The sequence below is a fragment of the Xenopus tropicalis genome, chromosome 4 (genome assembly GCF_000004195.4).
Source record: "Xenopus tropicalis strain Nigerian chromosome 4, UCB_Xtro_10.0, whole genome shotgun sequence".
Lineage (NCBI taxonomy): Eukaryota > Metazoa > Chordata > Amphibia > Anura > Pipidae > Xenopus > Xenopus tropicalis.
In genome coordinates this window covers 7001386-7025260 of record NC_030680.2, presented here as the reverse complement: position 1 = coordinate 7025260, position 23875 = coordinate 7001386, and the positions used below count along the sequence as shown (strand labels likewise).

General features: G+C 48.3%; 1 protein-coding gene across 3 annotated transcripts; it reads right to left on the bottom strand.

Moving 5' to 3' along the window:
- Nucleotides 1-381: 381 nt before the first annotated feature.
- wee1 (WEE1 G2 checkpoint kinase) lies at nt 382-15808 on the bottom strand. 3 transcript variants are annotated; one of them, XM_031899855.1, is made up of 11 exons: nt 15406-15808; nt 6375-6580; nt 6119-6185; nt 5857-6029; nt 5440-5561; nt 4135-4281; nt 3564-3659; nt 3188-3273; nt 2919-3089; nt 2687-2832; nt 382-1995 (listed from the first exon to the last, which is right to left on the bottom strand). In XM_031899855.1, exons 1-11 carry the CDS (start codon nt 15442-15444, stop codon nt 1842-1844), a joined length of 1407 nt encoding a protein of 468 aa, XP_031755715.1. In that variant the 5' UTR covers nt 15445-15808; the 3' UTR covers nt 382-1841.
- Nucleotides 15809-23875: the final 8067 nt, after the last annotated feature.

Here is a 23875-nt window from a genome sequence, read left to right as displayed (position 1 = left end):
TTAAAAGCTGCGCTTCCCCTACACATTCACACAATCCTGCCCATACAGACCAATAGCTACAAGGTGGGATGTATTTATTTTTTATCATCACTGGAGACAAACATCACCGGTCATGTTGCCCATAGCAACCAACTAGTTGAAAACATAAGGAAATATCTAGTTGGTTGCTATGGGCTCCATCACAGGTGATGTTGTCTCCAGCGTTAATACACCCCTTTGTGTCTGATGGATACTATCCCCCTTGGGGCAAATATGTATCTGATGTATCTGTGTAGCTGCCCTCTCTGCATTAACATCCCCCTCACCATAATGACACCCCACCTTTACACAAGTCGCCCCCCCTGACCCCCCCAAAGCTGAATGAATCCAAGGGAACGACCGTTAAGAAAGAGGAAGGCACATGAAATTTATTTACAAGGTTTGGGACAAACCAACCATCACAAACTCACAACTGAATTTACAAAGAGGCGCAAATCTTTTTCATACAGAATAATCCAAACAAACATCATTGTGTACAGAACCCGGAAACGGATCAACAAATTCTGTCCTGGTAGCGGAACTCCAGTTGCTCGAACATTAATTCCATGTTAATATATTAAACTGACAATGGGGGGGGGGGTGTTGTTTTACTGAGAAAAAAAGTTTACCGACACAGGCCCGCCCCCACGGCTAGCCAATAAGCTTCTATTGATCTCATGTCGGTCAGACAACGAGAGCCTATGGGCGAGGGGCTGTTATCAACATAATGGGCACAAAGGGGACGGGGGGTGTCTTTAGTGCAATTATGGCACAAAGTTCCTATTCTGCACGCTCTTTACAGCGTATTTGGCGTGCAAAAACGGGAGACCGATTTTGGCATGAAAGTCACATTTTGTATTCCTACGTACAAATAAAAATGACACACGGGACACGGAATGATCTGTACAAAAGGGGGCGGGGCCAGAATGTGCGTATTTTCCCGCTGAATCATGGGAGTTCAGAAGGAGAATCCTCGCCTGTTGCCGGATATAATCGCAAGCTACAGGCCCTTCTGTGCGAGATGCTGGGGGGGGGGCAAAGTACAACAATGATTGTTTAATGCTACACATTTACAGCAAATAAAAAGGGAGGGGGGGAAACGAAAAAAAAAAACTAATAGCAGCATATTTCACGTGGCGCCCATACGGCGCCTGATGCTAACAAAGTGCTCAAAGTTGAATAAAATTCACAATAAAATGTACCCGGGTACAATTTCCGACTCGTCGGTGCCACGTAGCTTCTCCAACCAATGAATTTCCCATTCATTCTACGTGGCACGTGTCTATTTTACACATATACAGGAAAAAAAAAAAAAAAGTAAAATCTAAACTTTCAACTTAGCTGTAAACTATTACAGTAATGTAGATGTGGGGCGGGTCTAAAGCAGGGCCATGGTGTTAGAATCCACCATTGGGTTATACCAGTGTATGGAAATAAGGGGGGGGAGAAAAATAAAAAAAAAAACCCAGCCCCCCCATCCTTCTACCAACTATTTAATCTGTCTTGATTAGACTAAGAATTTACCACCATAGAGGCTAACATTGCCGGTCCTAATTGGACATTAAAAGCCTAAAGAAGTTCAACAGCTCCGTCCCGATCAATATCCGTAACCAATGCAAGGGGTTATTGATCCCCTGCAATTCTTTCTGGATCCTCGGATCAACTGAACCCTAATTCGGGGCAGTAGCAAAAAAAACGTATCCAAACGGGGGGGAGCTTTAACGCCTACAGCTAAACGCAGCGTCCGTTAAACTAAACTACAAAAGCCGCTCGGAATGATCCACACGGAACGAGATGTGAATGCAACGAGGCTGTACTATATGTCAGTATATAGTAAGGCTGACGGATCGGTTCATCTTCTTCCCGATGAGGCGGGTCGTCCGGTTGTTCTGAGCCGTCGATCGCGTCACTACTCGGTCGGGGAAGAGGGCTCTTTCCTCCGCTGCTGCTTTTGCTATTTGTGCTTTCTTTAGTTCCCTGGAAAGGTAAAACATTGGATCGTATATTAGAGGTTTTAGAATTTAATTTTTTTTTCCCCCCAACTATGTTATAACATAGTATCATAGTAAGTTAGGTTGAAAAAAGACACCCGTCCATCAAGTTCAACCTTAATGCCCATTATATAACCTGCCTAACTGCTACTGATCCAGAGGAAGGCGAAAACCCCATCTGAACCCTTTCTAATTTGCCGCAGAGGGGGAAAAATTCCTTCAGCTATCTGGTTGCTAGGGTCCCGATTACCATAGCAACCAGGGAGTGTTTTGGATGAGAGACTGGTATATGAATAGGAGAGGGACCGAATAGAAAGTTATAAAAAGTAGCAATAAAACTGTAGTCTCAGAGAAATAGTTTTTGGCTGCCGGGGTCAGTGGCCCCCATTTGAAACCTACAAAGTTTAAAGATGGCAGCAAATAATTTAAAAAAAACTATAGGAAATGAGGACCAATTGAAAAGTTGCTTAGAATAGTTCATTCTAGAATATAATAACAGTTAAAGGTGAACCACCCCTTTAAAGGGCTACTACCTTGCTCAGAAGCCACACAAGGCAGTAAAACCAGAGCACCCCCATTTATAGAAATGGCACAGGCTTTACATTCCCCAGCACGTAGGGTTAAATAACATACCCCCTGTTACAATGTATTGAGGGGCTCTGAACCCCGACACTTACTTCTGCAAAAGTGCGTTTTTAAATTTCTCCGCATTGAGTTCTATCCGCAGCTGCTCGGCGCTTTTCCGGGACGTGGACAGGAGAACGGAATGCTTCACCAGGGCCACGGACGAAGGCCTTTTCTCCGGATCGGGAGAAATCATAAGCTGGGGGGGCAGAAGACAGAGCGATGAGTGAGTTGCCCCTTAACCCTTGCCTAACTGCCCAGACTGAATAAGCCATTAACCCTTACCTTGATCAAGTCCATAAACTCTAGTGAGAGCGACTGGGGCACCCGCGGGAGCTTGCCCTGCCGGATCTCGTGCCACTGCTCTCCATTGGTCGGAAGGGGCTCCGCTCCAGCTGCGCACCACACTGTCAGCGCCAGGGCAAATATATCTGCTTTGGGCAAGTGCGTGTAATCCTAATAAAAGAGCAGGAGGGGGAAAAATTATTGTCAAGTAACGCATCCCCCCCGACTTACTGACTGCGCCGAGTACCCCCACACTGAGAAGAACATACCTCTTGTAAGACTTCATTGGCAAGAAATCGACTGTCGCCTTCTTCCACTTGGGGACTGGAGACTCTGGTCACGTGACCAAGATCCCCTATAATAAAAAAAAAAATTAGATTAGGTTAGGAACACAGCCCATACATTTGGGGGGTGAGGAAGGAACCCTATTATGAAGGCCCGGCCTGTCTGTATCAGATGCTCTGTAGCATTGGCGATTAAAGGGGACACTACACCTACTTTACACAAGGTTCTACTCACAGACCCAGGTGCTTTCCCTACTATAGGGTTCCAATGGGATGAGGGATAAGTTGGGGGGGGGGGGGGGGAATTCCTGCCCAATGCACATTAATCATTTATAACAAATAAAAGCAGAGATATAGGTACCTATTTTATATATAACTTTTCTGGAGCCGCAGTCCTCATCATCCCCTTCTTCAACCGCTGTGTTTGGGACGGTCGTCCGCGATATGAATATGTTACCTGCCAAGAGACAATGCATTTAGCGCATGGATGTGGCATTCTGGATTTTTGGGTTAACCTTTAGTATGATGTAGAGAATAGTATTGAGACAAATTGCAATTGGTCTTCATTTTTTATCTGTAGTTTGTTAGTTTGTTCAGCAGCTCTCTAGTTTATAGTTTCAGCAACTATCTGGTTGCTAGGGTCCAAATGACCTTAGCAACCAAGGGAGTTGGTTTGGAATGAGAGACTGGTATATGAATAGGGGGAAGACCTGGATAGAATAAGCCGGTAGAAAATGGAACAATAAAACTGGAGCCTCACAGTGCAATCGTTTTTTTGGCTGCTGGGGTCAGTGACCCCCATTCAAAAGATGCAAAAAGAAGGCAAATAACTATAAAAACTGAAGACCAATTAAAAAGTTGATTACCATTGGCCATTCTATAACATATGTAAGTTAATGTAAAGGCTGGAGGAGGGGTGGGCGGGTACTTACTGGGCTTTATGTCCATATGCACCAATGACATGGAGTGAATATATTTCAGGCCCCGAGCTACTTGCAAAAGTAGATCCTTGAGTTCCGGCTCAGAGAAAAACTGCATCGTCCTGTAATTCTCACTGATAGCGTCGGCTAGACTCCCGCCTACAGCAGAGGAAACATAGATGAGTGTCTCGGGCAGTAGTATTTAACCCTTTGTGTGCTGTAGACCAGTGCTGTCCAACCTATTATATGTAATGGGCCGATTATTTCTCATATAATATGGTAAAGGGCCGGATTAAATACATATGTCATACAGTGTAATCTATGGAGCCTTCAAGCAGACCGGGGGCCATAAAAATCCATTGGCTGGCCACATCCGGCCCGTGGGCCTCCAGTTGGACAGCACCGCTGTAGGCCATTTCATTTACAAGACACAGTGAAGGTTACAAGTCTGGGCACAGAGACCAGGGGCCACTTGCAGACACATTTACTGTACAAGATACTCAGGGAAGTTCAGTATAAAGGACAGTCGGGGGGGGGGGGATACCAGTATAAAGAACAGTCGGGGGGGGATACCAGTATAAAAGGGACAGTCGGGGGGGGGGGGCGATACCAGTATAAGCAGTCGGGGGGGGATACCAGTATAAAAGACAGCGGAGGGGGGGGGGATACCAGTATAAAAGACAGTCAGGGGGGGGGATACCAGTATAAAGACAGCAGGGGGCGGGGGGGATACCAGTATTAGGACAGTCGGGGGGGGGGGGGATACCAGTATAAAAGACAGTCGGGGGGGGGATACCAGTATAAAAGGACAGTCGGGGGGGGCGGATACCAGTATATAAGACAGTCGGGGGGGGGGTACCAGTATAAGACAGTCGGGGGGGGGGGGATACCAGTATAAAAGACAGTCGGGGGGGGGGGGATACCAGTATAAAGACAGTCGGTGGGGGGGGGATACCAGTATAAGACAGTCGGGGGGGGGGGTGATACCAGTATAAGACAGTCGGGGCGGGGGTGATACCAGTATAAGACAGTCGGGGGGGGGATACCAGCATAAGACAGTCGGGGGGGGGGGGATACCAGCATAAGACAGTCAGGGGGGGGGCGGGATACCAGCATAAGACAGTCGGTGGGGGATACCAGTACTAAGACAGTAGGGGGGATACCAGTATAAGACAGTCAGGGGGGATACCAGTAAAAGACAGTCAGGGGTGCACATATTAATCTCTCTTCAGAATCTAGAACCTGGTCATAAAAATAGGGGAACCCCAATGAAATTCTGAACCCCAAATGGAGCTTCTGAAGCCATCTGATACCTACCATTACAATGCTCATTCTGAATAAGCATATGGTCGTCTTCCGCCCAGGCAGAGTAGTATCGGACTACGTGGGGGTGCTGCCCAAGCACGGCGTGCGCATACACCTCCCTCAATGCATTCTGTCTGTAAAGAAGGAAAAAACAAAAACATTGATGATTATCCACAGTGTCACTCAGAATATAATACTCTTGTAAAAAGAAGGCACTGGAGGGCAGGCTGGGGGCGGGGCTTTAAGTCCACCATTAGCATTTATAGAACCGCCCCCTATGGCAGGGCCTTGCATTCTATAAAGGAAATGAAGCAAAGGGGAATTGGAACTGTTACATTGATTCAATGGTACAGAGTCAGGACCAACAGTGCAGCAAGAACACTGCTTGAGTCTAGATCCCTGGTTCTACAGACAGTAGCTGCTACTCACTCATCAACAGAGCCGGCCAGGGGCTTCTTGGAGCGCTTTATGGCATAGATGCAACCGTCGAGCCTCTTCACGCATTTGAACACGGAGCCGAACTCGCCGGAACCGATTTTCTCCAATTCGTGGAACTCGGTCGCATAGCGAGACTTCATGTTGCTTTCCGTTATTGGGATCCGCTGAAGGCACAAATAAAACATTGAGTTTTGACCGCAATTATCACCGCCAAAGAAAATCTCTCTTTTCTGCGCAAATAGCCCCCCCTTACCTTTGCCGGGCGAATGTCATCGTCTTCCAGCTCGCAGTCGCTGCCTTCCATGTCTTCCCCACAAGAGCTAAAAGGGTAAGTAAAAAATAAATAAATTAGGTTGTGGTTCTGTATCAGTGGAACTGGATCTTGCAGCTGGGCAGACTCCCCTCTATAACAGGCCAATGGGACTGCCCCAGGGGCTGTGGGTGGGATGCTGGGAAATGTAGTTCTACAGCTGAAAGGTTTGGTAGGCCGACAGTAGTAGAAAACTTACTCATTTAGTAGTGCCCTTTTTCTCCTGCGACAAAGCCCGGTGGACGACTGGATTTCCAAGGAATCGGGGGTGAAGGGGTTGATGTTGACCTGAGGGGTGCTGTACACAAACTCTGGCTTTGGAACCTTCTCTGCTTCCCGGAACAGCGACCCGCCTCGGAACCTCAAGGCGCTGGAACCGATTCCCCGAGCTTTCGACAGTAAACTCTAAAGGAGAAATAAAAAGTTGGTCAGAATTGTCGTATAATGTTCAGACGCACCCCCAAAATAAACCCCCCCAAAGCAGAGCATTGTCTAGCTTGGTGGCCTTCATCCAATCAGTGGGTGCCAATTCCCCTGGGAACAAATGGGGATTCTGGATAAAGGCCACCAAACTCCATTAAAGGGGTAGTTTACCTTTAAATTAATTTTTAGCATAATAGCATAAACAAACAGCAATTGGTCTTGTTTTTCAGTTATTTAGCTCTCCCATTTGGTATTTTAGCAGCCACCTGGTTGCTAGGGACTTATTTACCCTAGCAACCAGGCAATAGTTTAAAGGAAAGATGGGTATATGAAGGGCCTGCATAGAAAGATAATAAAAAGTAACAATAATAATAACATTGTAGCCTCACAGCAATGGTATTTTTGGCTGCTGGGGGGGTCAGTGACCCCCATTTGAATGCAGAAGAGATATAAATAAGGAAGACCAATTGCAAAGTTGCTAGGAACAGGGCAGTCCATAACATAAAAGTTAAAGAGCAACCACTCCTTTAAACAGGATAAGAGTGAAGGTCAAAAAGCATTAGTCCGGAGCCGCCCTGCCCGGTCCGTGCAGCTTTGTTGACCTTTAACTAGTGCCCAATGGCCAAAGCCGGTCAGGGCTGCTCTTTACACACGTATATAATATATGCTGAGTAAGGGGCAGAGGCACTTAGTGGGACAAAGGGCAAGTCACGAGTGGCCGAGAGCACAAGCAGCCATTTAGCCACAACTCCCGGCACTTACAAAGCTCGGAGCCAGGAAGCCGCCCCTCCCCCCACCGAGCGATCAAATTCCACAGCCCTGAGTAGTGGGGGAGGGTGGGCAGCGCTCAGGGCCCACCCCACCTACATCCATTCAGGGCTAATCTCACAAACAAGCTCAGAGTCAGGATTTCAGGACAACGCCGCAGCTCTGGAACCTCCCCGCCCGCGCTTGGTACGGCCCATACAGGTGCATTGGGGGGGTCCCGGAGTTGAACAAACACAGCTGCACGTCCCTCAATAAATACAAGTGGCAAACTAGATAGGGTGAGCATTAAAGGGGAACTTAACCCACAACTCTTTTATACCCAATTAAAGAAAATGTCAATATCCTTTCTAGATACATTTCCACTGGATTTAAGGTTAATGCTATTGCCGTTACATCTGACTGCGATACCAACCAGCCAATGGGAAAGAGGCAACCCGGTCACACCAAAGCAAATACTGAGATTCCTGCATTTATGTGACTAAAGTGATGTTATGTCCAGCAACAGTCTCACAGCCCAACCCATTCTGTCTGATTGATTTGTCTAAATGTGAGTGGGAAATTGTGCAAAAATCAGAAGCTGCGGGGCCTGTGACTGCTAATATCCTTATCATTTACAGTAGGGGGTACATTATCCCTTATAATACATGAGTGATGCTCAGAGTTCCCTGTATAACTCAGCCTGCAGCCTTGTGCCTTTATATGGACACAGAACCCCTCAGTGACTGCTAATATCCTTATCATTTACAGTAGGGGGTACATTATCCCTTATAATACATGAGTGATACGCAGAGTTCCCTGTATAACTCAGCCTGCAGCCTTGTGCCTTTATATGGGGGGCACAGAACCCCTCAGTGACTGCTAATATCCTTATCATTTACAGTAGGGGGTACATTATCCCTTATAATACCCCAGCTTTGCAGCTGATTAGGTAGGTTTACTGCCCAGTGATACAGATAACAAACCACTGGATATTGCACCAAGCGCCTGGGGCACAGGCTGAGTAACACGGGTGCTGGGTGAGTAACGCACAGTCACAACACTGAGTCACACACAGGCCACGTGCACGCCCACACACACTACACAAATGTTAACACAAACACTCCTGATAGTGCCCAGTGTGTATTGGCCAAAAACACCCATTTAACAATAAGCATTTGCCAGTGTTACATGGGTGATGCCAGGACATACGCTGCCCGTCAGCACCCATGGGTGTTGGATATCAGTGCGCTATACCCGCCTGGCCTAAAAATTACATGCAAACTAAACTTCTGTGCCTCGTGCAATGGAGCAGAATGGGTGTTGGCAACTCGCCCACCCTACACCCAGCATACACTCGCCCACCCTACACCCAGCATACACTCGCCCACCCTACACCCAGCATACACTCGCCCACCCTACACCCAGCATACACTCGCCCACCCTACACCCAGCATACACTCGCCCACCCTACACCCAGCATACACTCGCCCACCTACACCCAGCCATACACTCGGCCCACCCTACACCCAGCATACACTCGCCCACCCTACACCCAGCATACACTCGCCCACCCTACACCCAGCATACACTCGCCCACCCTACACCAGCATACACTCGCCCACCCTACACCCAGCATACACTCGCCCACCCTACACCCAGCATACACTCGCCCACCAAACCCTCTCCCACTGTAAACCCACCATATACTTGCCCACCGTACCCCGAGCATACACTCACCCACCATATGCTTTTTATATACAGATCCCACACAGACAGAAGCATTGAGTCGTGCCAGCCCCTAAACCATGCCCCCTATACACAGTACCTACATGCACCCATTAAACCCACCCAGGTACCCTCTGCCCTTGCACATTAGGAGCCCAGTTGGGTGCAGTCTGAGCCACCCCAATCCTTACTGTACGAGTATGACTGTGTAGGGACATGTGTGAATTGATAGTGATACTAAGCTAACAATGCAATTCTGTGTATAAAGGCGTTACACTGAAAAAACACAATATACATTTGTGCATGTTGCGGTTTCACAGTGTAAGTGTTATCTGTTTGCACCTTGTTAGAGCGGAATACACACAGTGAGTAGTTATGTTATTAGCAGTGTGTGTAATACACAGGGGGGAGTGCGCTACACTAACCACAAATTAAGCATTTGCATGGGGAGGGAAATGATGTAAAGTGTAAGCAGGAATACACAGACTATACACACACTGGGGGTGCAGAGTGGGGCATAATGACACGTGTGGGGGGGTGTGTAAGCTGGGAGTAGGATATACTTATGTATGGACCCTCCTTTACGTGGGGGATTAAAGATAAATATCAGGGACAGACTGTACAGAGTAGCTATACAGGCAGCAGTCAGTACAATATACATATTAATGCAATAATTACACCCACTACATCCCTGCTTTCCATGGGGGGGGGGGGTGTTACTGTATAAGACAGATATCAGGAGTATATAATCTATATATAGGTCCCCCCCTTACCTTGAGGTGCAAGTCTGGGGCACAGGAGAGATGTATTTAATCTCAGTATGACACTATGTACATATTATATATGATTTATGTGCTGTATCCTTACCCCGAGGGTGTATGTCTGAGGCACAGGAGACACACTGTAAATACACATTATATATGACCTGAATGCGGTGTCCTTACCTTGGGGGGTTATGTATGAACCCTGTACACCAGACAGTATTACATATGACTATGTACCCTGGGGGGGGGGTATGTATGAACCCTGTACATCAGACAGTATTACATATGACTATGTACCCTGGGGGGGGGGGTATGTATGAACCCTGTACATCAGACAGTATAACATGATTATTTACCTGAGGGGGATATGTATAAACCCTGTACATTACATATGATTCTCTATTTACCTGGGGGGGGGGGGTTATGTATAAACCCTGTACATTACATATGATTCTCTATTTACCTGGGGGGGGGGGTTATGTATAAACCCTGTACATTACATATGATTCCCTATTTACCTGGGGCCTGGGGGGGGGTATGTATAAACCCTGTACATTACATATGATTCCCTATGTACCGGGGGGGGGGGGGGGGGTTATGTATAAACCCTATAGATTACATATGATTCCCTATGTACCTGGGGGGGGGGGGGTATGTATAAACCCTATACATTACATATGATTCCCTATGTACCTGGGGGGGTTATGTATAAACCCTATAGATTACATATGATTCCCTACGTACCTGGGGGGGGGGGTATGTATAAACCCTATACATTACATATGATTCCCTATGTACCTGGGGGGGGGTATGTATAAACCCTATACATTACATATGATTCCCTATGTACCTGGGGGGGGGTATGTATAAACCCTGTACATTACATATGATTCTCTATGTACCTGGGGGGGTATGTATAAACCCTATACATTACATATGATTTCCTATGTACCTGGGGGGGGGTATGATGTATAGGATAAATGGAATCAATTCGGGAACCCCCCCGGGGCAAGGGGAGAGTGGACCAATCCAACCCAATGTAAATACGGCGCAATACCCTGTATGTACCAGCCGGGTAATGAGAATAAATGGGATATTCCCGGGGGGGGTCCGTACCTTGGGGGTGTGCGGGGTGTCGAAGAGCCGGAGTTTGCGGAAAGTCTTGTGGGGCGGGGTGCCGGGGCACTCGGGGATGGGGGAGCCGGGGCCCTGGGGGGATCGGGAGCCGTACCCGGCTGGGGACTCTGGAGCCAGTTCTCGGTAAGTCGGGGAGCCGCTCATAAAATAATCGCCGGGCGATTTGATCGGAGACGATCCGATTCCTTCCTCTTCCTCCTCCTCTTCCCAGGAGCCCCCCGGCGGCCTCCCCTCTGGCTTGGCTGTGGGCCCCCCTCGCAGCCCGGATACGGGCGAGTCACTCTCCTGGAAGGCCGAGTCCTCCCCGGTGCTGTGCCCGTCCTCTTCCTCCTCCGTGTCGCTGAACAACAGCTTGTGGCGAACGGGCTGGAGGCTCATAGTCCGGGGCGGCTGAGACGGCGAAACACGGGCGCTCATCGCGGAACTATCCTCGGTAGGAAGGCAGCGGCTGGGCCGGAGAGCATTATCCAGGCCCCGGGGCCTAGGCGGGAGCGGTAGAAAGTGACAGCGGTACCGACGGCCAGTGACACGGTTACACCCAGAGGCGGGGCCGCTCCTACACGCACAAACACACCGGGCCCAGCGCGTCCCCCCAAGCTCTTCCTTCTCTCAGCAGCGCTAGGGAACTGATGGCGCGACCGTTACCCACCAGAGGGCGGTACACAGGGCGGGCCAATGGGAGCGCACAGTCATTCCTCGCAAGTGGGCGCGGCCGCCGACAGCCAATAGCCGTGCTCCGCTCTACGAAGCCGTGCGGGCGTGGCCTAGCTCGGCCAATGGGAGCCGGAAATTCCTTTTCAAAAATGGACTCCCCAAGTGGCCGCTGCGCACCCTCGTGTTCCGTGACGTGATTTTGGCGCGAAGGTCTCCGGCGAATGCATCTAGGAGGGGCGGGGTTAGATTCGTAGTGGGCGGGGACGGATAGGGAGGAAGAGCCGCTCTTGCGTGTCAATCACAATGTAAATAGAACAGCCCCGCCCGCCGGGCGTGTGACGTCAAGAAGGGGGGGGGCGGGGCTGGTTGCTTTACCTCATGATGGACACGTCTTTGCATGTGTAGGTGCTGCGGAGGCCATGTTGGCTCTATTGTTTCAGCTGTTTGTGTGGAAATTGAGGCTGTCACAGGGGAGTGGGGATTGTAGTTAAACAACAGCAAGAGCATGACTGAAATATAATGTTAGTGTTCCTTTAAATGGGGAGGGGGCAAAATGCAAGGGCAATAACAATATTATATTGCCTGGTGGAACTGAGCAGCAATTCTACCCTTTGCTAATTATAACTTGGCCAGTGGGGGGTACAGGCTCCTATGGATGAGTATATATATATATATACAATTGCCCCCATGTCTGTGGGGCTGTTGCCTCTAGTGACAGGCAGGTAACATTGCTCAGAGGGGTAATTGCTTTATGACTTGCCCTTTATACAGCGTGTGAAGCTGGAGATAATCTAATAATGTGGGGTTGTGCCCAGACTTGTTGCGTGCCCAGAGGCGCCCACAGCTGGATGCACTCTATTTGCACTCCTATAGGGGCACAGCATGTGGGGGGGTATTTGGGGTATCTCCTGGGTAATTGTGCCCCAAGGGAAACTCCTCCATATCTGCAAACACGAGACGCCCTGAGTGTATGAATTGTACGTGGATCTTTCAAGTGAGTGAAATGTACTTTGAAATCGTTCCGGACAGGCCTGTGAGTTCAGCTTGTAATTACCCCCCCAGGCGCTGGCTTTCAAAGATATATATTAAAGGGGAAAAATGGCCTTTTGTAACCTTGTTACCCTGTGTTCCACTGCCTGTCAGATTCATTCACAGTTACCCCTCTGTTCCACTGCTGACAGTCTGTAACATTCTTCTGTTCTGCCCCTGTATGTAACATTCCTTTACTGTCACCCCCCCCTGTATGTAACATTCCTTCACTGTCACCCCCGTATGTAACATTCCTTCACTGTCACCCCCGTATGTAACATTCCTCACTGTCACCCCCGTATGTAACATTCCTTCACTGTCACCCCCGTATGTAACATTCCTCACTGTCACCCCCCATTCTGCCCCTGTATGTAACATTCCTCACTGTCACCCCCCATTCTGCCCCTGTATGTAACATTCCTTCACTGTCTCCCCCCATTCTGCCCCTGTATGTAACATTCCTTTACTTAAACCCCCGTATGTAACATTCCTTCACTGTCACCCCCTGTATGTAACATTCCTTCACTGTCTCCCCCTGTATGTAACATTCCTTCACTGTCTCCCCCTGTATGTAACATTCCTTCACTGTCACCCCCCGTATGTAACATTCCTTTACTTAAACCCCTGTATGTAACATTCCTTTACTGTCACCCCCTGTATGTAACATTCCTTCACTGTCACCCCCCGTATGTAACATTCCTTTACTTAAACCCCCGTATGTAACATTCCTTCACTGTCACCCCCGTATGTAACATTCCTTCACTGTCACCCCCTGTATGTAACATTCCTTTACTTAAACCCCCGTATGTAACATTCCTTCACTGTCACCCCCGTATGTAACATTCCTTCACTGTCACCCCCCGTATGTAACATTCCTTTACTTAAACCCCCGTATGTAACATTCCTTCACTGTCACCCCCGTATGTAACATTCCTTCACTGTCACCCCCTGTATGTAACATTCCTTCACTGTCACCCCCTGTATGTAACATTCCTTCACTGTCTCCCCCTGTATGTAACATTCCTTCACCGTATGTAACATTCCTTTACTTAAACCCCCGTATGTAACATTCCTTCACTGTCACCCCCGTATGTAACATTCCTTCACTGTCACCCCCTGTATGTAACATTCCTTTACTTAAACCCCTGTATGTAACATTCCTTTACTGTCACCCCCGTATGTAACATTCCTTCACTGTCACCCCCGTATGTAGCATTCCTTCACTGTCACCCCCGTATGTAACATTCCTTCACTGTCACCCCCGTATGTAACATTCCTTCACTGTCACCCCCTGTATGTAACATTCCTTTACTTAAACCCCTGTATGTAACATTCCTTTACTGTCACCCCCTATGTAACATTCCTTCACTGTCACCCCCTGTATGTAACATTCCTTCACTGTCACCCCCATATGTAACATTCCTTCACTGTCTCCCCCTGTATGTAACATTCCTTCACTGTCTCCCCCTGTATGTAACATTCCTTTACTGTCACCCCCGTATGTAACATTCCTTCACTGTCACCCCCGTATGTAACATTCCTTTACTGTCACCCCCTGTATGTAACATTCCTTTACTTAAACCCCTGTATGTAACATTCCTTCACTGTCACCCCCGTATGTAACATTCCTTCACTGTCACCCCCTGTATGTAACATTCCTTCACTGTCTCCCCCTGTATGTAACATTCCTTTACTGTCACCCCCGTATGTAACATTCCTTCACTGTCACCCCCTGTATGTAACATTCCTTCACTGTCACCCCCTGTATGTAACATTCCTTTACTGTCACCCCCTGTATGTAACATTCCTTTACTTAAACCCCTGTATGTAACATTCCTTCACTGTCACCCCCTGTATGTAACATTCCTTCACTGTCACCCCCGTATGTAACATTCCTTCACTGTCACCCCCGTATGTAACATTCCTTTACTGTCACCCCCTGTATGTAACATTCCTTTACTGTCACCCCCTGTATGTAACATTCCTTCACTGTCACCCCCTGTATGTAACATTCCTTCACTGTCACCCCCTGTATGTAACATTCCTTCACTGTCACCCCCGTATGTAACATTCCTTCACTGTCACCCCCTGTGTGTAACATTCCTTCACTGTCACCCCCTGTGTGTAACATTCCTTCACTGTCACCCCCTGTGTGTAACATTCCTTCACTGTCACCCCCTGTGTGTAACATTCCTTCACTGTCACCCCCTGTATGTAACATTCCTTCACTGTCACCCCCTGTGTGTAACATTCCTTCACTGTCACCCCCTGTGTGTAACATTCCTTCACTGTCACCCCCTGTGTGTAACATTCCTTTACTGACACCCCCTGTATGTAACATTCCTTTACTGACACCCCCCTGTATGTAACATTCCTTCACTGTCACCCCCTGTGTGTAACATTCCTTCACTGTCACCCCCTGTGTGTAACATTCCTTCACTGTCACCCCCTGTGTGTAACATTCCTTTACTGACACCCCCTGTATGTAACATTCCTTTACTGACACCCCCCTGTATGTAACATTCCTTCACTGTCACCCCCTGTATGTAACATTCCTTTACTGACACCCCCCTGTATGTAACATTCCTTCACTGTCACCCCCTGTATGTAACATTCCTTTACTGACACCCCCCTGTATGTAACATTCCTTCACTGTCACCCCCTGTATGTAACATTTCCTACACTATATACACACACACACACACACACACACACACAATATCCAGCCCCTATAATGTCTCGCACACTTACCTTTTGTGGTTCATCGGTGACACCATTAGGGAACCCCATTGCGTTGCCCTGATAGCCCCTCTTCTCCCTTAGTTGGCAGGACGTGGGGGGGATTTATGGAAGAGTCTGATAGGTGGGTCCGAGTAAGATAACAATGGGATCCTGCGGTTCCCCCTATAATAAGCTGGGTTCCTGGGGTAATTGATTCCAGCCAGTCCGTTATATCTCTGTAAATCCCAATAAAGAAAGGCAGTAGCCCCTGATCCCGGCAGCAGCTGAATGATCTGCCCCAAGTCTCCGGCTCTTGTCCCCGGACACAAATGCCTGTTGGTTCCACCTGGGATCCTGCTAAAAACCAACAACTTGGGACACAAAGTGACAGCCCCCAGCAGCTGCTCCTCCGGTGGCCAGTGATCAGCAGACACCTAGCCACGGGCTAATTGAACTTGGAGAGAATCAATGGGATCCCTAAATCCACTTACTAGTTCGTTACAGGGAGCAGACACACCCTATAGGTAGAATTATATTAAAGCCCCTGCCCCACACTTATGTCATTAGCCACAGTCTGACTCAGCATAATACCCATTCATAATCCTTCACAATATCTGCCCCACAAAGCCACCCTTTGCCTCTAGGGTGGGATGCACCAGAACCTTATAAGGCTGCCCCTGCTGGTAAATTAATGGTTTGGTCCATTTGGTGCTTGCACATACACCGGGCAACCAGGTTGGCCAATTTGTATATGGGAGACCATCATGATTATTGGGGTTAATTAAACTCATGTCTGAGTCATTGTGGAATTAAATGTAACACAGTGCCATCTCATTAGCAATTTCCGGCCCAAAGGCCATTTAATTGGATTGGGTCAACTTGGCCACCTATGGGTGCTGATGGTAATGGAAAGGCTTAGCCAGGGTTGTTGGGTGCCAGTGCTTCTCTGGCATGGATAGCTCATCACTGATTAATAACCCCCAGCAAGTTATACCAGCACTTCTGAATAAACAGTAAGATCAGCCTGCCTTGCCACAAGAGCTTGCACTCTAGCATTAAAGCTACATTTTATCATATTGCCAATTAGTTATTTATGTCAATATATTTCATAGAATCTACAAAAAGCAATGCAATGTTAAATGGGATAAAAAGTCACATAAATTGAACATCCTAAATTATGTTACATGGTAACAGTGGAGACTGCATTGTGATTGGCCAGATCTTACTTCCTATTTTATATCTCATCCACAGTAATGTGTTAATGTCAACTGGGACACTGGCCTGGGATGGGTTTGGTAGCACTAGGTAGGTACCTAATATATAGGGGCAGAGACAGGGGAAAGTGTTGGAAGGGTTACTGCCTGCCCTGCTCTCATTTCCCTACAGAAATAGGGGTTGGTAGCACTAGGTAGGTACCTAATATATAGGGGCAGAGACAGGGGAAAGTGTTGGAAGGGTTACTGCCTGCCCTGCTCTCATTTCCCTACAGAAATAGGGGTTGGTAGCACTAGGTAGGTACCTAATATATAGGGGCAGAGACAGGGGAAAGTGTTGGAAGGGTTACTGCCTGCCCTGCTCTCATTTCCCTACAGAAATAGGGGTTGGTAGCACTAGGTAGGTACCTAATATATAGGGGCAGAGACAGGGGAAAGAGTTGGAAGGGTTACTGCCTGCCCTGCTCTCATTTCCCTACAGAAATAGGGGTTGGTAGCACTAGGTAGGTCCCTAATATATAGGGGCAGAGACAGGGGAAAGAGTTGGAAGGGTTACTGCCTGCCCTGCTCTCATTTCCCTACAGAAATAGGGGTTGGTAGCACTAGGTAGGTACCTAATATATAGGGGCAGAGACAGGGGAAAGAGTTGGAAGGGTTACTGCCTGCCCTGCTCTCATTTCCCTACAGAAATAGGGGTTGGTAGCACTAGGTAGGTACCTAATATATAGGGGCAGAGACAGGGGAAAGTGTTGGAAGGGTTACTGCCTGCTCTGCTCTCAGAGAGGAATTGGTAGCATTACATTAGGGATACTGCTCTGTGCTGTAATCATAGGGTTTTGTGTTTCATCCAAGGAAACATGAAATCTGTAACAATAGGGAATATATTCAGCCGGCCCAGAAACCCCACTCATCTATGTGACATTACTCCCAAATGATTGGCTATAAATTCAGTTTCGCTCACATTTCATTGTCTCCCCCTGACCCCGGGCAGCCGCACATTGTCTCCTAATGGATCACTTCAAACCACATTTAGGCCCTAATTAGGGAGAGAATGAGTGCCGGCCGCTGCTAATGGGACTCTCTGGGCCTTTGTTATTCCTTATTCCCTGGTGGAAATGAAAAGTCTGCAAACAAAGGAAAATAGATTTGGGCTGAAATCCCCCAGAGCCCCCAATATCTAAATGCAATCAGCGGAGGGGCAGACGCTGGGAATATTATCACACAATGACCCTGCGCTCGGTTCCCCTTCCCTTTCCTGGTTTTGCCCTCGGGTGGGACAATCATGTGGCTTAGAAACTGGGATGCTCTATACAAAGGCACCTATATCTTCTCTCTCTCTCTCTCTCTATATATATATATATATATATATATATATAATTACAAAATTCAATATATCAAAAAGTCCCAATCCCATATTTACATGGAACTCTATAATGATAATTTGAATGATATAAATATATCACTTAGTGACAATGCTTAATGCCTTGGGGAACCATATGACCAAAAGTAAGGGGACCCCTTTGCTGTTAGGGGTTGGCTGGGGTTCCAATTTGGCTATATAGTGTATGTATATATGTGAGAGAGCCGTGATAGACAGGCTGTGCTGTATTATTTGTGTTCCCTCTTAGACAGAGATGGGTGCAGCCGAGGTGGGTGCAGCCGAGGTGGGTGCAGCATAGAAAAAAACCTAGCGCTTTTTAATGAGAAAAAAATGCTTTCTGTGCCCACGTGGAGATAAAGTGGAGAGACGGTTTGGGGAGGGGCAGGGAGGCAGAGAGCTATAGCCCTGGCCAGGGCCCTGCAGGTGCCCATGCCCCCCCCCCCGAGGGGCCCCCCTAACCCCCCTGCAGGCCCCCCCCCGAGGGGCCCCCCTAACCCCCCCGCAGGGCCCCCCCCGAGGGGCCCCCCTAACCCCCTCGCAGGGCCCCCCACCCGACTTCCTACCCCAAGCACGTAAATTTAACACTTCAGGGCAGGAGCGGTCGGCAGGGGGAGCGCCGCAAGGGTCGGGGCCGCCCGGGGCCCACTAGAGCCGGGGCCCACCGGGTAGGAAAGGCCTTTGAGCGGGTAGGAATGACCTTTGAGCGGGTAGGAATGGCCTGAGCGGGTAGGAATTCCCATCAGTCCCTGCCCCAGTGAGCTTACAATCTAAGGTCCCTATCACATTCCCATCAGTCCCTGCCCCAGTGAGCTTACAATCTAAGGTCCCTATCACATTCCCATCAGTCCCTGCCCCAGTGAGCTTACAATCTAAGGTCCCTATCCCATTCCCATCAGTCCCTGCCCCAGTGAGCTTACAATCTAAGGTCCCTATCCCATTCCCATCAGTCCCTGCCCCAGTGAGCTTACAATCTAAGGTCCCTATCCCATTCCCATCAGTCCCTGCCCCAGTGAGCTTACAATCTAAGGTCCCTATCCCATTCCCATCAGTCCCTGCCCCAGTGAGCTTACAATCTAAGGTCCCTATCCCATTCCCATCAGTCCCTGCCCCAGTGAGCTTACAATCTAAGGTCCCTATCCCATTCCCATCAGTCCCTGCCCCAGTGAGCTTACAATCTAAGGTCCCTATCCCATTCCCATCAGTCCCTGCCCCAGTGAGCTTACAATCTAAGGTCCCTATCCCATTCCCATCAGTCCCTGCCCCAGTGAGCTTACAATCTAAGGTCCCTATCACATTCCCATCAGTCCCTGCCCCAGTGAGCTTACAATCTAAGGTCCCTATCACATTCCCATCAGTCCCTGCCCCAGTGAGCTTACAATCTAAGGTCCCTATCACATTCCCATCAGCCCCTGCCCCAGTGGAGCTTACAATCTAAGGTCCCTATCACATTCCCATCAGCCCCTGCTCCAGTGAGCTTACAATCTAAGGTCCCTATCACATTCCCATCAGCCCCTGCCCCAGTGGAGCTTACAATCTAAGGTCCCTATCACATTCCCATCAGCCCCTGCTCCAGTGAGCTTACAATCTAAGGTCCCTATCACATTCCCATCAGTCCCTGCCCCAGTGAGCTTACAATCTAAGGTCCCTATCACATTCCCATCAGCCCCTGCTCCAGTGAGCTTACAATCTAAGGTCCCTATCACATTCCCATCAGTCCCTGCCCCAGTGAGCTTACAATCTAAGGTCCCTATCCCATTCCCATCAGTCCCTGCCCCAGTGAGCTTACAATCTAAGGTCCCTATCACATTCCCATCAGTCCCTGCCCCAGTGAGCTTACAATCTAAGGTCCCTATCCCATTCCCATCAGTCCCTGCCCCAGTGAGCTTACAATCTAAGGTCCCTAACACAAATACTAGAGCCAGTTTTACACACACACATTCAGCCCATTGCAGACTTGTTATATTTTTCTTACTCATGTTCTCATTAAACCTAATTGAAAAAAATCCTCCAACAGAGCGAGTTCATCGGGAGGCTTTGGGATTAAGTTGGGAGTCATCGGGAGGATTCCGGGAAGACCCTCCTTATTGGCCTCATTAGCATCGGGATCCCAAGCATCAGTTCCTGGAAGCCCCTGAGAGCTGTCAGAGCGGAACAAGGAGCCCCTGTTTGTTAGGGGCAGGGACATGTTTTGGATGAAATAAAGGTAACGCTCAGTCATGGGAAGCTTCGCTGAGTCACTGGGATCCAAAACAAAAACCGTTGGTGTAAACAACTCAGTGTTCTGTACAGGCTGTGAGCAAACTTAGGGGGCTGTTCCTGCTGAATTGTGCTTAGTACAGGGGAATCCCTATGTGCCATAGTTTTATGGTACCTCTCTGTACAGGCTATGGGCAAACTTAGGGGGCCGTTCCTGCTGAATTGTGCTTAGTACAGGGGAATCCCTATGTGCCATAGTTTTATGGTATCTCTCTGTACAGGCTATGAGCAAACTTAGGGGGCTGTTCCTGCTGAATTGTGCTTAGTACAGGGGAATCCCTATGCTGCCATAGTTTTATGGCACCTCCTACCCATATGTATAAATACAAATATACAGAGAAGGAATGTTCTGGGCACACAATAAGCTGTACCCCCATACTGTACTGTCTAAGGGAAACACTATGGCACCCCCTACCCATATGTATAAATACAAATATACAGAGAGGGAATGTTCTGGGCACACAATAAGCTGTACCCCCATACTGTACTGTCTAAGGGAAACACTATGGCACCCCCTACCCATATGTATAAATACAAATATACAGAGAAGGAATGTTCTGGGCACACAATAAGCTGTACCCCCATACTGTACTGTCTAAGGGAAACACTATGGCACCCCCTACCCATATGTATAAATACAACTATACAGAGAAGGAATGTTCTGGGCACACAATAAGCTGTACCCCCATACTGTACTGTCTAAGGGAAACACTATGGCACCCCCTACCCATATGTATAAATACAAATATACAGAGAAGGAATGTTCTGGGCACACAATAAGCTGTACTCCCATACTGTACTGTCTAAGGGAAACACTATGGCACCCCCTACCCATATGTATAAATACAAATATACAGAGAAGGAATATTCTGGGCACACAATAAGCTGTACCCCCATACTGTACTGTCTAAGGGAAACACTATGGCACCCCCTACCCATATGTATAAATACAAATATACAGAGAAGGAATGTTCTGGGCACACAATAAGCTGTACCCCAATACTGTACTGTCTAAGGGAAACACTATGGCACCCCCTACCCATATGTATAAATACAACTATACAGAGAAGGAATGTTCTGGGCACACAATAAGCTGTACCCCCATACTGTACTGTCTAAGGGAAACACTATGGCACCCCCTACCCATATGTATAAATACAAATATACAGAGAAGGAATGTTCTGGGCACACAATAAGCTGTACTCCCATACTGTACTGTCTAAGGGAAACACTATGGCACCCCCTACCCATATGTATAAATACAAATATACAGAGAAGGAATATTCTGGGCACACAATAAGCTGTACCCCCATACTGTACTGTCTAAGGGAAACACTATGGCACCCCCTACCCATATGTATAAATACAAATATACAGAGAAGGAATGTTCTGGGCACACAATAGGCTGTACCCCCATACTGTACTGTCTAAGGGAAACACTATGGCACCCCCTACCCATATGTATAAATACAAATATACAGAGAAGGAATGTTCTGGGCACACAATAAGCTGTACCCCCATACTGTACTGTCTAAGGGAAACACTATGGCACCTCCTACCCTTATGCATAATTACATTTACAATATATATGGAATAACACACTTGCACAGAGAACAAATCGCCTCTGTCCCTTTACATAAGCCCTGTGCAGGGTGTGATTGGCCGCCCAACCATGCGTGGCCCCTGTCAGTGTCATTCAAAAACGACCTCTGATCTCTGATGTTGAGACGCTGTGAGACTAAAGGCCATGCATGGACATCAAAGGGTCCCTATGAGTAAAGATCACAGAGCGAGTGGCTTGAGTTTAACCCCGAGTGACATCTATAGAGGTTTCCCCCTTATTAATCCCCTGATACACGGGGACAGGGGACTGGGGGGGGGGGAGCCAGCGCCTTTCATCAGAGCAACATGGATCTTGGATTTATGGGTGTTAATCCCTCGCTGGCACGGTGCCACCCTGGGCTACTGGCGTAACTGCCGGCTCAGGGGAGTAAATTATGTATTTGTATCGTTTTTTTTAAAAAATCCAGTACTGAATGTTTCTTCCTTATTTATATTTGCAGCTCTAGGCACGTGGGACGTATTCCAGCCACTACCCACCTTGTGTGCCATTCGCCTTGGTCTCTGTTCTAAAGAACTCCCCTGTGGAAAGTGCAAATGGAACAGTCCATGGGCACAGTGTGGAAAAGCCAGGCACAGAGGGTATACCAGCTGGCACTATGTATCAGGAGAGATTCTGTACTGTACCAGGCTGAGTGGGTTCTGCCCATTCCCAGGTTCTGTGTCCTTTGTTTCTAAACAAGGTTCTACGTTTACCCATATGGTGGCCAACTTGGCCAGTTCCTCACCTCTAAAGATGCTGTGGGCACCCGAGGGGGTTTGGGGAGGCCATTTTATAGTGCCCGTGTATAGCAAACCAGCATGCACCCTAAAGGTGGCCATACACGATCTTCTCCCGATGTCCCTACCTACGGGTGGGCGATATCGGACTAATTCAGTCTGGGGTATAAGGTCCCCGATCTGACGGAAAAGTCAAACCTGCCCGATCGATATCAGCCCGATTTCTGGACCGATGTTGGTTGGCCAGGCCCGTCGTTTGTGCCCATACACAGGCAGATAAGATAGAATTGACCCCTGTATGGCCACCCTTAATCTTGCCCTGATGGACTACTCTTTTGGAACCCTTATGTAAGGGAACCAGACCTGCACCCTAAAGGTCCCCATACATGGGTGATTGTAGCTGCCGATATCGGTCCCTTAGACCAACTCGGCAGCTTATCGGCCCATGTAGGGGCACAAACAACGGGCCCGCCCAACCGACATCTGGCCTAAAATCGGGCAGATATCGATCAGGCAGGTTGATGCGGTCCCCAAACCGACTGCACCTATTAACGGCGTTCTAATTCGATCATTTGGCCCCAGGGCCAAATGACCGAATTAGCCTAAATTCAACCGATATCGCCCACCCGTAGGCGGGGATATCGGGAAAAGATCCGCTCGCTTGGCAACCTTGCCAATTAAGCGGATCGTAACGTGTATGGCCACCTTAAGGTGCTCCTTTAGGGTAACAATGAGACACTGTGTGCCACGTGCTTATCCCCGGTTATGCCAGTAGCCACGGGGGCTTTGTATGAATGTGGGCAAGGAAGCAATAGATGTTTCTATTTACTGATTCTTTCTGCCGCACAGAGAATGAAAAGTGAAACAGAAGGCGGCTGTTCCTGCTTAACCGGCTTTAGTAAATACACGGGGTGCCAATGGGGCAAGGAATGGAAACTGACACAGAAATGAGCGTGTGGTTCTACTGGAACGTGGCCTGTGGGTTTAGCCTTCACATGGCCTCGGTGTTTAACAGGCTGTGCTGCAGTCTTCGTTTATCCAGATCCCCCCGCTACTGGGACTCGCAGAACCTGTTCCTCCAGTTCGGACCATCCGGGGAGCGGGAGGGGGGGATTATCTGATGCTGCAGGGGCAGATTTGCAGGAAACAATGATATTAAATACAGCCCCAGGGGGAAAGCTCCTTATTAATAACTGAATAAAGAACCCAAAGCTGAGGTGTTGGGCACCAAGCAACTCCTTCATTAATTAAAGGGCATATAAAAGTGTTAATATCTACTTTCTGATGGGGTGGCAAGTCCTGCCGCCCC